Below are 13,793 nucleotides of genomic sequence, written 5' to 3' on the forward strand. Positions count from 1 at the left end.
GTATTTGAGGTGAATGTCTGCATTAGGCTACATACCCTATATGGTCAAAAGTATTGGAACACACCTTTTAATCATTGAATTCAGGTGTTTTATTTAGTCCCGTTGACACAGGTGTATAAAATCAAACAACTAGCCATGCAGTCTGCCATTACTAGCATTATTGAAAGAATGGGTCGTTCTAAAGAGCTCATTGAATTCCAGCCTAGTACTGTAATAGGATGCCACTGTTGCGACCAGTTTGTTTGTGAAATGTAATCCCTGCTAGACATTACACCATCAGCTATGAGAGGTATTATTGAAAAGTGGAAGCATTTAGGAACCACAGCAACTCAGGTTTTTGAAGACCACGTAAAGTTACAGAGCGGGGTCGCTGAGGGCTGAGAAATATGGTACATAGAAGTCTCCAGCGCTCTGCTGACCCAATAATTTCCTTCTCTGGCTTTAACATTGGGACAAAAACTACACCCGGAGCATCATGTCATGGGTTCCCATGGCTAAGTAGCTGCATGCAAGCTTTACATCACCAAGTACAATGCCAAGTGTCATATGGAGCAGCATAAAGCACACCGTCACTGGTCTCTGAAGCAGTGGAATTGTATACTGTGGCGTGATTAATCACACTTCTGTATCCTTCAGTCTGATGGACAAGTCTGGGTTTGGTGACTGCCAGGAGAATGTTACCTGCCTGACTGCACTGTGCTAACTGTAAAAGGAGAAGGGAAATGCCTAGGCCTCTTAGTTCCAGTAAAGACAAATCCTAATGCATCAGCAGACCAAGACATTTTGAACAACTGTTTGCTTCTAACTTTTTAGAAACAGTTTGGGGAAGGCCCTTTTCTGTCCCAGCATTCCCCAGTGCAAAGCAGGGTCCATAAAGGCATGGTTTGGTAAGTTTGGTGTGGAAGAACGTGACCGGCCTGCACAGAGCCCTGACCTCAACCCCAACGATCACCTTTGGAATGAACTAGAAATTTGTTAGAGTTGCAAAGGGGTGGAGCAACTCCATATTGATGCCTATTGATTTAGAATGGGATGACATTAAAGCTCCAGTAGGTGTATTGTGTGTCCCAATACTTTTGTCCATACAGATGAATATTCTCCTCTCAACAACTACAGGATGGGTCTTGAGCGAAATGATCAGGGGGTGCAATAGCATTGACAGCACTGCCATCTCCTGGACAAAGAGAGTCTCTGCAACCATCAACACATTCATAATGATTTTAAAATAACAAATGCGCACAACCCCCCTCCCTTTTTTATTTTAAATAATAATAATAATACGTTCTTAAGAAAAAAATATGGACTGAGGAGCTGAGAATCACCTTTTTATGAATATAAGCAACGCCGAGAGTGAATGATGGATTATGGGGTCGGTCATTTCCGGCTGTGAAATGCCGTGAGGTGGAGCTATTTCGCTGCTGCTGCATGAGTGTTTATGAGTGTGTGTCCGCTACAGACAGAAGCCTCTGTCGCCTCAAGCTCGGCGCTCACAGAAATGTCGGTTTCAACCGTTCAGAAGATCACTTTCATCTCCTGCCTGGTCCTCTGCGTGTCCTTATTTCTGCCCAAAGTCTTTCTGTCCAGAGGGAAGAAAGAGGTGGTTCAGGCTCAGGGTAAGCTCACTGGAACAGCGGTGATTCCCCCTCAGCTTCCCGTTCAGTCCTCCCAGTAATACCAGTACTCTGCATTTCCCTCACCCCCTCTCCTCTCCTCTCCTCTCCTCTCCTTCCTCTCCGTCCAGCTGTGAGGGAGTGTGTGTGTTCTGCGTGTTGTGCAGCTTCGTGATGTGAACCGAAACTCTTCATTATTGTCCTAAAGGTGCGTGAAGTGAAATAATGTCAGTCACGTGATGCAACCTGTGGCCTATACACACACACACACACACACACACACACACACACATATATATATATATATATATATATATATATATATATATATATATATATTTACACACACACACACAGGCTGAGCCTGCTGACCTGAAAGAACTGGCAGGGATGTTGTACCCTGGCCTACATGTCAGAGTAAATGAAGCATTGTGAAAGAGCTTACTTACGTAATGTCTATGCAATTTTATTTCCCCAGATTATCAGCAATAATGCTTAATTCTTAATCATTTTAGCCTACCTGTTTTGGGTCTAGACCTGAACACCAGTAATACAATAAACCCTAGTTGTTTTTTGTTTCTAGTGGGTCCTGGACACATTCCTCCCCTGAGATACAGGCAGCAGTTCTCCGAAGACCCTGATCAGTGGCAGACTGAATCGCTATACACCAAACCCTTCAGCCCTGAGGCCCTTTCCAGAACCAGAGATGCTGGCAAACCCAACCTCCTTGGTCAGGTCATTCCTGTTTATGGCTTTGGGATTTTCCTCTACATCATCTATATTTTCTTTAAGGTAAGAAATTTGATAAGAAGTCAGATTTAAAAGCTGTACAATAAAATAGGGATGTATTGAATTTGCTTAATTCACAAATTTCAGACCAATAAAACACGTTCTCCAGACAACAAATAATCCATGCATCATTTATTTTCTAAAAAATGCTCCATTGACTTACTGACAGCATCAGTCCTGTCAATTAAGGATTACAATGTGTATAGTTACAATGTGTATGGCCAGTTAGTGTCCCAGTGTTCTATCATGCCTGTTAAACCGATGATACAAATACATTTGGACCGTGGGAGTGTAGTTCTGTTTGGATACAAAGCACAAACTTAATGAAAGAGTGAACTGAAATAGACAAGAATCAATTCTTCTTCTTTTTATTCTTCTTAGTATTATTATTATTATTATTATTAGTAGTAGTAGTAGTAGTAATATTACATTCTTACAAGAAAAATAAGTTAAACTTGGAATGATCACCAAATAGTGAAAAACCTTCTTATGAAAATGAATGTATAAAGGAAAGACGCAGTTGTTTTGATATACTGTGCTTTATTCTTGTGGAAATGCATTAAAAAAAATTCTGAAAATAATAGAAAATACTAAGTAGCTATTGTCCACCTAAAGTCCACCCACCAAGAGGCCACAAATATGACTTTTTGGCAAAGTGTGCCTTTGTTTTCTCGACAGCTCACACACAAAGACAGATCCCCCAGGCAAGAATGCAGATTCCCCACCTTGACACAAGAAAGCACAGTACAGGATATGCGTAAGTTCAATTTTGCTGCTGTCACATTGACTACAGTCCAACAGTTCAAGTTGCTTTGATGAAGATTAATATTAACTACACTCAGTTTTAGCAAGCCTCATACCTACAGCCTCATTTGATTAGTAGCTATACCACATGCAACTCACGACGAGGTAGATTAAGATCCTGTCACAGGCTGGAGGGAGCTTTGTTCCCCCCCTATTGTTTGACCTGGATTAGCAATCACAAGCAGTGTTGTATCAGCCCAGCAGCGTCTAATACCAATTAACTGCATGTCTTTTGGATCAGTACTAAGAGGTTTAGCTCCATTCATCAGATCACCCACCAAAGGGTGAGGGAAGTGAAAGTGACAGAGCAATTGGCAAAGTTGGCTCTGGCTGTGTATAAGGCAACACACAAATCATGCTCGCCTCTTCGGATGTGAGGAAGCAGTAACAGTGTCTTATTTTGAGTTTTTTTGCTAATTGGAATTTTTTAGTAGTTTAGATTGTAATAGAGTTACGAACATAACCGATGACCCAATAATGGAATTAGAGGAATAATTAGGTATAATTAATCACATGAAGCAGTCTTGAACTGCTTGAACTTTGACTTTCACTTAATCTCTGAACGTTGAAGCGGCATTCCGGTCTAATATTTAATATGCTATTTGACATGTAATGTAATATTCTGGAGCACAGCGTCTCCAGCATCTTTCAGCCTCAGGGGATTCACAGAGTTTATTATTTGTTTTGTTTTCACCCATCAGTTTTCATCATCACAATACCCAGAGTGCATTACACAAATATGCCATTCAACCACTATGAATTCCTAAAGCATCAGAAATTTCAACCAACTAACTGCCCTTGCCGAAGTGCTTGTAGTTTTTCCAAAGGTTCCTTCCACCTTCAAAATACAAGTTAAAATATAAGTTACCAGTTTACTTATGGACAAACATATGACTGATAGCAGGGTGTGCTTCAAGTACATGATTTGAGAAATTATGATTAGGAGCTCATATGTCAGCTTTGCTTTTCTGTGTGGGCCCTGTAAAGCCTTGTGTAAATGTGCTCCTCCAGCTGATTATGAGATGGCTCAGCTACAGGCCAAACTGAGACAGATGGAGGGAGTGAGAGAGAGGAGAGCGTCTAAGGCTGTCCACCCTCCTGCCAGGTAAGGGGTGGGGGGGATCCAGGAAACACTGGTTGTTCAGAGGAAGTTTAAGTGCTTTTCTCCAGATAACACATCTGAACTTGTATAGCAGATATTAATAAAAAGTTAATTTATCAGAGAGCAGATGTAAACTCTGTTGTTTACTACTGTAAACACTCTTGTATGAATCTCTCTTTTGAGATAGCATCAAATTACAGCACTCTTCCCTTTTGTTAAATGACCCTCTTATCACCGGGTAATCTGCTTTTTGTATTATCTTCTATGTTTTCATATCCAGCATTCTGTAGAGTGCATTTAACTTTTAATACTTGATAGTCCGCCAAATGTTTTTCTTTCCCATTGTATTTTTCTAACATTAATCACTCGTGAGTCATTCCACTGTTTGTTCCTATGTCTCAGTTTATTCTCTTTTCTTTAATCGTAATATTCATTTAATGTAATTCTGCTATTCAGTATTCTTTTGCTAGATTCTGCTTATAAGTCTAGGTTCCTCTTAGTGTTTGTTTCTCTTTCTCTTCAGAGTGTTTGTTTCTCTTTTTGTTCAGCCACTGTTTGCTGCAACATGTTCATTAGGAGTTTGAACATCTGCTGTAGAAAGCATTGTAGAAATGAAATTTAATAGAATTGAATTGAAGGTATTGAGCTCTGGCCCAGGCCTCGATTCATTTTCTTAGATGCGCCCTTGCCGCAGGTCTCGGAGGGGTAGCCGCCAACGAGAGGAGAGGAAGCTGAGGCAGATCACACGTGTTATTCTGGAGGGACGTCCTCTAGAGGGCGTTTCTCCCGAGGTGGAAGCTGAGGAAACCCCTTATTCAACAGACTGGGAAGGTAACATGACAACATGTTACTGACAACATTTCTGCCACATTTATATACACTATATGGAGAAAAGTATTGGGATACCTGCTCATCCATTCTTTCTTTAGAAATCAAGGCCATTGAGATTTTATCCTTTTGTTAGAGTAACTGTCTCTGCTGTCCAGTAAAGGCTTTCTACTAGATTATGGAGCATTGCTGTGAGGATTGGAATGCATTCAGCGACAAAAGCATTAGTGAGGTCAGGATGTTGGATGATCACCTCCCCACCTCCCCTATCCAGTTATCAAAGCGCCGTCCAGCTAATGGTGTTGAACATTCACTTTCCATTAGAGTTTAATATTACTTAAGCCTAGACATTTGAAGCTTCACAGGCATTTAGTTCCATTGTATTTACATTATACATTGCAGTAAATTTTCCTGTAAAGCCCAGTATTCTTAGCTTGTTGGCTAAGACCTTGTTGCATGCAACCTTTTACTTCACATTCAGTGATACAGTTAATTTTACTTTACATAACAAATATACATTTGTGAGATGCCACTGGTGTGGGTGTACACCTTTTTCAGTGATGCACAAAGTGATTTGAGACGTTGTGGAGAATATTCAGACTGCTGAATACTGCTTTACAATTTGGAGTCTCTAATCATGATTCAAATTCCAAATAAAACTTATTAATAGTGACTGTAAATGTTAATCAATTGGTACTTATTAAATCATGCATTTTTCATTATTATTATTTTTACTCAAAAACAAGTTGTATGAGTGCAGGTCAATAAGGCACACAAGCCATAAATAGCAAATAAAAGTTGAAGTTGAACTTGATAAAAAGCTGTCACAACATTAGATTTATAATTAGCTATAATGGGCTGGTAAATGTTGACTGGCAACACAAACTAGTTAACATGAAATAACCATAACCGAAAGGGTTAAACTTAAATCACTTTGCCTCATGACACCATGGACACAATTTTTAGCTGCACATAGCAGACGTTTTATCCTTTTTTTTAAGATACCCATACAAAACTGATCTCAAAAATCTCAGTTTAAGCTTCTGAAACACCAGATAATAATATTAATACATTTTTACAACTTAAACTGAAGAACAAGCATCAATATTTTTTTCTTTATTATCTTGTCAAGTCACTGTTATGAAATGCTGCTTATCATGCTAAACATAACTTAAAGTAAATCAAAGTAAAATAAAAACAATTATCATTTGTTTTGTTAGTTCATTTAGTAATATGATGTAGAACACACCGACATTAACACTTCTTATTTTGAGCTCATTTTCAAAGAGGTGACTTCATACATGGTGGTACACCGTTGCCCACAACAATGTTAAAATGATGCACATGCGATTTTGTCCCGTGCATCCACAGGTTACGCTGAAGAGACCTTTCCCAAATATGAAGTTGCATTTCGTGGACGCCGCTATCCAAGCGTCATACTGGAGGAGCCAGACATGGATGCACCCACTGCTGAGGAACTCGCTGAGAGAATGGGGAGAGAGGCAGAGGAAACTGACGATAGTACTGATGATGATTATGGTGACATTGATGAGGAAGAAGTCAAGAATATGGCAGATGAATCCAAGGTAGATGTTGCTGAGAACAGACGTACAGAGCTGAAAGAAGGTGAGGAAGCCAAGCAGTCAGAAGACAGTGAAGAAAGTGAAGATGAGGAAGAAGACGAAGAAGAAGAAGATGAAGAAACCGAAGAAGCATGTGAGGCAGAGCTAATAGAAGATGATGTAGAAGTTGATGACGACATGGATTATCATCAGAAAGTTCAAGAACAAGAAGAGGAAGAAGATGAGGAAGATGATGAAGTGGGAGAAGACCACCCTTGTCTGCCTCATAATGCAGATGATCAAGAGCGAGGACAAAAATCAAGAGGAGCAAGGAAGCATGGAGAGTCTCCCAGCAGCAGACGTCAGATAACTTTTAGTGACCACAGACATGTCTTCCACTACTCCAAAGGAGATACTCTCGGCTGCCAGTATGAGGATGAGAAGATGAAAGAAGATAGTAATAAAGAAGACAATGGGGAAGATGATGATGAGGATGACGAGGATGAGGATGATGATGATGACGACGACGATATAGATGAGGAGGTTAAGCAAGGTGATGGCGATCTAAAGGAGGTGGTGGAAAAGGAAGAAGACCCACTGATGGAGGCCGAGAGTCTGGGCTTCCACACTGAGGTCGACCTTGATCCAGAAGAACAGGAGGTGGATCTCCTTGACTTCCTCCTTACGTACCAACCAGAGGCTACTGTTAGCTCTAGCCAACCAGTGCCGTCCAAAGCTCCAGTCTCTGGGACCCTAAGGATGCGCCACAAGAAATCTAAAAAGAAAAACTGACCCATGTATCAATGTTGTTAAGACCAACCTTAAGATGACCGACCAATCATCTTTGATGAAATGCATCAGTTAAGTGCAGTTATGTCCTGTCTATGTTAAGGCTGTGTATTGGCAAGAACCTTGCAATATGATATGCATCACAATACAGGGGTTACGAGTCAATATATTGCGATCAGGGGGTTTAAACACAACATAAAATTAACCACTGTCTGCCATAGGGCTGGGCGATATGGTAAAAATACTATACCACAATATATAAAGACATTTTTACATTGATATTTGATGATATTTATTACGATACATGTAATCTCAGACTAAATACATCAGTAGCAACAGAATCTTAAAAACTACTATTCAGATATACTCTCACATAATGAATACAGTGATTTTTATTCTGCACTTCATCTAATTAAACCCCATCTAACTACACTGTAATGAAATCTGCAGTTCATCAGTGTTCAACAACAAAAACAATAGGCTTAGAAAAACATATTGTGTATCACAATGTGTAACCAAATTCATCACAATATAATAAAATATTGTCACATTGCCCAGCTCTAGTCAGCCATGTAAACTGTTCATTAAAAATGAATACTGCTTTTTAGAACTGATACAGTATTGCAAAACCTTATATTGCAAAATGTTTATATATATATATAATGTGTGTGTGTGTGTGTGTACGCCTAATCTGTGTCATAAAAAGGTACTGCACAGGTTGGTTCCCCGAGGTCTAACCAGTGTTATGGTCCCCTAAAAGATACAACGTGGTTCTTAACCCATTGCACCTGACTGATTCCCTACCGGACCCGAGAGAAAAAGCAAGTCGCTTGCTTAAGACATGCTGCTGCACACGCCTGTGGTAACCATAGGGAAAATGCTTTTTTCTTGAGGTAAAATAGGCACAGCAGGGTTGCTGAAAGGTTGGCTGCACGTGTATTCAGTCTGAGAGAATGTGTGTTCAAATTGACAGCCATTTATGGTTTGGTAAGTGCTTATTGTTGTTCCTATAAATCAAAGAAACAGTACTGTTTGCAACATTGGAACAGCAGAGCTGAGAATACAGGTCATAAACGCAAAAAAACTTCATAGAAACAGCAATGTTTTTCCTTCGGGTACAATGGGCTGATGTGAACCTGAAATCAAACTGGAAATTTTTAGTATGGTAGGTCTTTGACCTAGCATACTAAACCCTAAACCCCTTAAGCCTATTACACAGGCATATTATTCAGTAACTACAGGGACTGCTGTACAAACTGGTAGGGTTATTCTTTGGTAATAGAAGTTTGTAAAAACACTTTTGGTGACTTTTTGGCCACTTTTTATATATATTTATAAAAAAAAAATTATATATACCCATATTACCAATACCCAGCAAAAAGCACAGTTTAGTACCTTTCAACCGGTCAGAAGCTAAAAATCTCATTCTTAAAGCCACTTTTAGATCAGCTGTGTTAGAAGCATAGAGTCTTATTTTTAGAAGCCCCAGGATTTCCATCTATCTCATTTATAAGCCATACACCGGCATTCAAAAAGAACTGCTCAGATGTAAAATTGTCACATGAGCATGATGGTTGATGAGTGATGTAAGGTCTGCTGATGTTAGGGCAGACTCACCAGATTTGAACAGAACAGAGACATGTAGGAGGTGATTGTGAATGTGTTTTAGGTTATTTTAACAAGTGTTCTAACATTTGACAAAACACTCTTAGTCTTACTGGTAATACTCTATTTTGCAGTGAGTGTATTATAAAATAATGTAACTATAATGAATGAATAACTGAATAAAGAGTGGTTACATGGTTCAGAATATGGGAATATGAATACATAATGTAGTTACATCAGTGTAATCACACATTGGAATTCCGTAACTCGTTACATTTGTGTAATTATTTATCACAATTCCCAAGATTGTTACATTTTGATTTACATATCAGACTTGTTGCAAAGGTAACTTTATAGCACTTTCACAAACTAGCTTGAATGAGTCAATTCTGTTGGTTGATGTTAGAGTCTGGTGGTTTTGATGGACATATTGGACAAAAGAATTGTAAGTAGAATAATTCATATATATATATATATATTATGTAATTATATATGTATATAAGCTGTTATAAGCTAAGACTTTATTGTTCTGAAAGGGCCTGACCAGTATACAAACATTTATGCCAATACAAATTGTAGGGGGATGGAAATGATAACTGATGACATATCATTATAACTGTGAAAATATCAGGTAATATAATGTATGTGAATATATTTATATCTTAATTTGATGCAAATTAATTTTATTTAAGTTCAACAGTGCTTTCTAACTGATAGAATTGTCAGTTTCCCATTTCTTACATTCAAATAAACAGCAGAAACATTCTCTTAAGTAATATCAATACCATATTGTTTGTGTTTCTGGTTTATGTTTATTACTGGACTCTTCTTTTTTCTTTTTATTATAACATTATCATGGTAAAAAGATTTGGATACATTCAACCTGTTTTTGTAAATACTAGTTGTTCGTATTCTCCAGGTCAGGTCTGTGTTGCTGTTCTACAGTTAAACAGAAGACACTCAATGGGTTCTTTAGTGTCACAGCTATGTAAGGTTTCATGCTAACATTGCAAGATTTTTAGTGTGAATCCCATAAAAATCTACTTATTGACATATTGGTCAGGCACTAAAATGGACTGTAGTGCAGTAAAACGGTCATACATATTTAAACCCATGCATTTCAGTTACGTTTCAATGTATTTATTTGTTTTTCTTTCCATAATGGGAGAACTGTATACAAACATTGTATGTTGACCAGTGTACACATTTTACATAACAGTGCAACATCACTAAAACACAGAAGCGATGGTAAGACTTGTTCTTAAACAAGCAAGGAAACAAAAACATGAAAGCACACATTAGTTCATTCAGAACAAACATAAAACCGAAATCATTAAGAGAGCACATGAATGGTCCAATCACATGATTAGAAAACACAATTTTTTTTCATAGAAGTTTTAATAAAGAATGTTACAGATTTCTTTGCAAGTTGCCTTCGATCTGGCTGTATTTTCAAATCCTTTGCTTAAAAAACTTAATATTACAAAATATTTTGAATTCATTGGGAAGAAGATCTTTTCAAAGCATAACGTGTCAAGCAAAAAAAAATAATAGGAATTCATCATGGTCAGAAGAAATATACAGAATATATATTACAATGACCTAGGTGCCTGCTATAAACCATGTGGATGTAATGTTGATGGAAAGGTAAGCCATATACAGTATACCTACATGGTCTGTATTTGTCAAGGATTTAAAGAATGTTAGCATATTCCAAGCATTGCCCAAGACCTTCTTTCTCCTGCTTGAGGTGTTTACAAAAAAAAAATCTTGTGTTTTATTTGCAATTGCAGTTGTTGAGTGACAGACCATTAATGAATGAGGGTCATCTGATTCCTCTTTGGTGGTTCATTTTGTACATAAAGGCTTTATAACTGCTGCTTTGAAGGTGGTTTTCTTGTATTTTGTCGAAAGGTCAATCTTCTTTAAGGTTTATTCTTAGAAAATGCCACCACAAACAGTGCGAGTACAAGGCAACAAGTTTCATGACTTCTGGAGGAACGTGTGTGAGGCCAAAGGACTTTTCAGAGAAAGTCACGCTTTCAAACACAGACACGGGAACTGCGAAAACTTATTCAAATTCTGAAAAGCAACAGTACCTTACACAGATATACATGGATGTCAACAAGCGTAAATGACTATCCGTCTCTGTCAATGGGAGAACCAACTCCTGGCATCACTAAAAAGTCATTTTTTTCCCCCAAAGGCACAATATTTACAGCTTCCCACGGTAAACGTAAAACTCTGAATAAAGTGCACCATTCGATACGTTCCCCTACCCTATGGTAGCAGGTCAGTATTACAGAGGTTATAATGCACTCTATGATGCACAGCATTCACTTTTATGTGTAATTAAAAGCCGTGCTACTTCGTTCCCAAAGTGTGGGAAATGTCATGGTCATTTTTGTGCTCAGGGTGCTATAGGCTCTATTCATCGGGTGATAAAGAATATAAAATAAAAGCAGCATAATTCATAAATAGATAAATAAAAGACAAATACATACAATTCTTCACACTGAACATTATGGAGCCTTCATGAAACATGAATGACTATGGAAGCCCAGTTCCCAAGAATTCTTTAGTAAATGCTAGTAAATCATTCTGTATAAGATTCCACAGTAACTCAAAGAACCATTTCAATGCTTAAACAGTCTTTTATATCATTCTTTCAAGAAAAAACATTCTGTATAGCACCAACAAGTGTTCCACCCTTTTTCAGTACTATATAAAACTCTTTTACTTGCTTACAGTGTGGAGTGTGCATGATTCCTGGCAGCCGTATGTCAAAACCTTAGAGTGGCTTATTTTCTTAACTTTTCAGACATGCACAGTAACTCAGAACCTTTCTGGACGTTGCCCAAAAGAATTTTTTTTTTAAACACTAATGTCGATTCATGTGTATCAGATATTACCCAGAGTGAGCCCATGTGTGAATAGAATAGGTAATTTTCTGGAGAATTTAATGGTTAAAATTTAGTGGTTAATGCTCTACCTCAGGCACAGACTACAAAGGCCCCGCCCCTTGCATAAACCACGCAGAACGTTTCCTGTAGTGAGAATGTGCCTGCCAATTAAATCTCTGGCTGTATACCTGATGTGTGAAAGGGCAGCTGCGGAAAATGTCTGGACCTGATGCTCCAGAACCGTTTGACATTGTATCTCAATATTTGACAGTAATAATATCTCAATGGTGTTGTGTTTTTGAAACGTGACTTATTAATTAAACAAATTCTTAAGTTTCTCAAAATTGATGTTTTCATTTTGACATAGTATCTTAAAATAATGACTTACTATGTCGAGGAAGAGTGTTTTTTTTGGTATAATGAGTCATTATTTCAAGATATAAAAAAAAGTCATTATTGTGACATATTGCGATGGACTGACTATCCATGGAGGTATTTCTGTCTTGCACCCATGATTTCAGGTAGACCCCACCATGACCCTGACCAAAAAGAAGCAGATATAAAGATAGAAACAAATGATTTGAACACATTCTTTTACAGAACAAAAATTCTTTTTTTAGAAAATAAGTTGAAAATCATTGAGAAAGTCATTATTGTAAGATATTACATCCGTTCTTTTGATATGTTGCTTCATTGCAAAAAAACTGTAGTATTTTTCTCGTATACCTTGCAGGAACTGGGTTTCCATATATATATATATATATATAACAGATACAGGTTTGAAATTAGTAATAAACACATAGCTCACATACACAGCTGATGCTATGCCAAATGTGACACTGTTTGACATTCAATCTCACTTTATAAAACCAGTAGAATAAGTAAAACATCAACATATTCAAAATATTTTAAATGAAAAGAATTACTAGTTGTATCAGTTTGAATGTTGTGTGGAGTGAGGTTAAAATACTGTTAAAGGTGATGTATGTGTTAGGAAGGTAAGTTACCATTGTGAAGCGGACACAGAAATGTTAAAGAAATATCTGTTAAACCTTTTTAATATGGAAATTGTTGTTAGTGTTCTTGAGCAAACTCTCGTTTTCCATTGGAGGAAGAGGTGAAGGCAATGTAGTTTCATTGCATGTAGTATTCATGTGTACAACCTCATTTGACACAATAATCTGTTAAAAAAAGCAACAGTGGTTTAGTCTTTGTGCTTTTTTCCCCACTGTGGATTGTGATCCCTTTATCTGGAGAGCAGACACAACATCGCACACATACACACGTACCCGCGCACCTGCTGCCTCAGCCGCCAAGCTCCTACATACTCCCAGAAGGGGATTTGAGACAGGGACCCAGCTGGGACCAGCTGGGACTCCCTTAACTGGGAGATTCTGGGTGTCCAGTGGCCTTCGCTGGGTCCTTTATCAGGCTTCGGACCGCACGGGCCTGCCGCTACTCACAGGCCAGCTTGCTGTCAAAGCTGGACAGAGCAATAGCGAAGGCTTGCAGAGCACACATGGGATAGTTGAAGTCCATAGTGAAGACATCCTCAGCCACCCGCCCGAACTGCATAACTATGTAGTCCGCTAAACAAAGGGAAGGGAAGGACTTATTAGAGAGTGCAATCGGAAATAAAAGACAGCTTCTTGATTTAAGGAAAGACTGTATTTCAGCTCAACTCCTACAAGTTGCCATTTTCTTTGGTGAGGACAAAAGCATTTTATTATCATTACATTTTATTGTAATTCTCAGAAATTCATATTGTAATTCTATAGAAAGTGCATTTTTTACTTTCTTC

The 13,793-nt window shown here is 38.2% G+C and overlaps 2 protein-coding genes across 3 annotated transcripts in view; one reads left to right on the top strand and one right to left on the bottom strand.

Moving 5' to 3' along the window:
• The first annotated feature begins 1,440 nt into the window (after window positions 1–1,440).
• ric3a (RIC3 acetylcholine receptor chaperone a) lies at window positions 1,441–10,987 on the top strand. The gene is made up of 6 exons (XM_072659977.1): window positions 1,441–1,613; window positions 2,194–2,402; window positions 3,078–3,156; window positions 4,215–4,308; window positions 5,000–5,136; window positions 6,505–10,987. The coding sequence occupies exons 1-6, from the start codon at window positions 1,496–1,498 to the stop codon at window positions 7,485–7,487; spliced, it is 1,620 nt and encodes a 539-aa protein (XP_072516078.1). The 5' UTR covers window positions 1,441–1,495; the 3' UTR covers window positions 7,488–10,987.
• tub (TUB bipartite transcription factor) overlaps window positions 10,214–13,793 on the bottom strand; it is a 122,463-nt gene continuing 118,883 nt past the window's right edge. For both annotated transcript variants that reach the window (XM_072659978.1, XM_072659979.1), the window contains exon 12: window positions 10,214–13,581. In XM_072659978.1, the coding sequence (XP_072516079.1) occupies window positions 13,448–13,581 (134 nt within the window). In that variant the 3' untranslated portion in view covers window positions 10,214–13,447. The remainder of the gene's footprint in view (window positions 13,582–13,793) is intronic.

The sequence above is a fragment of the Salminus brasiliensis genome, chromosome 17 (genome assembly GCF_030463535.1).
Source record: "Salminus brasiliensis chromosome 17, fSalBra1.hap2, whole genome shotgun sequence".
NCBI lineage: Eukaryota > Metazoa > Chordata > Actinopteri > Characiformes > Bryconidae > Salminus > Salminus brasiliensis.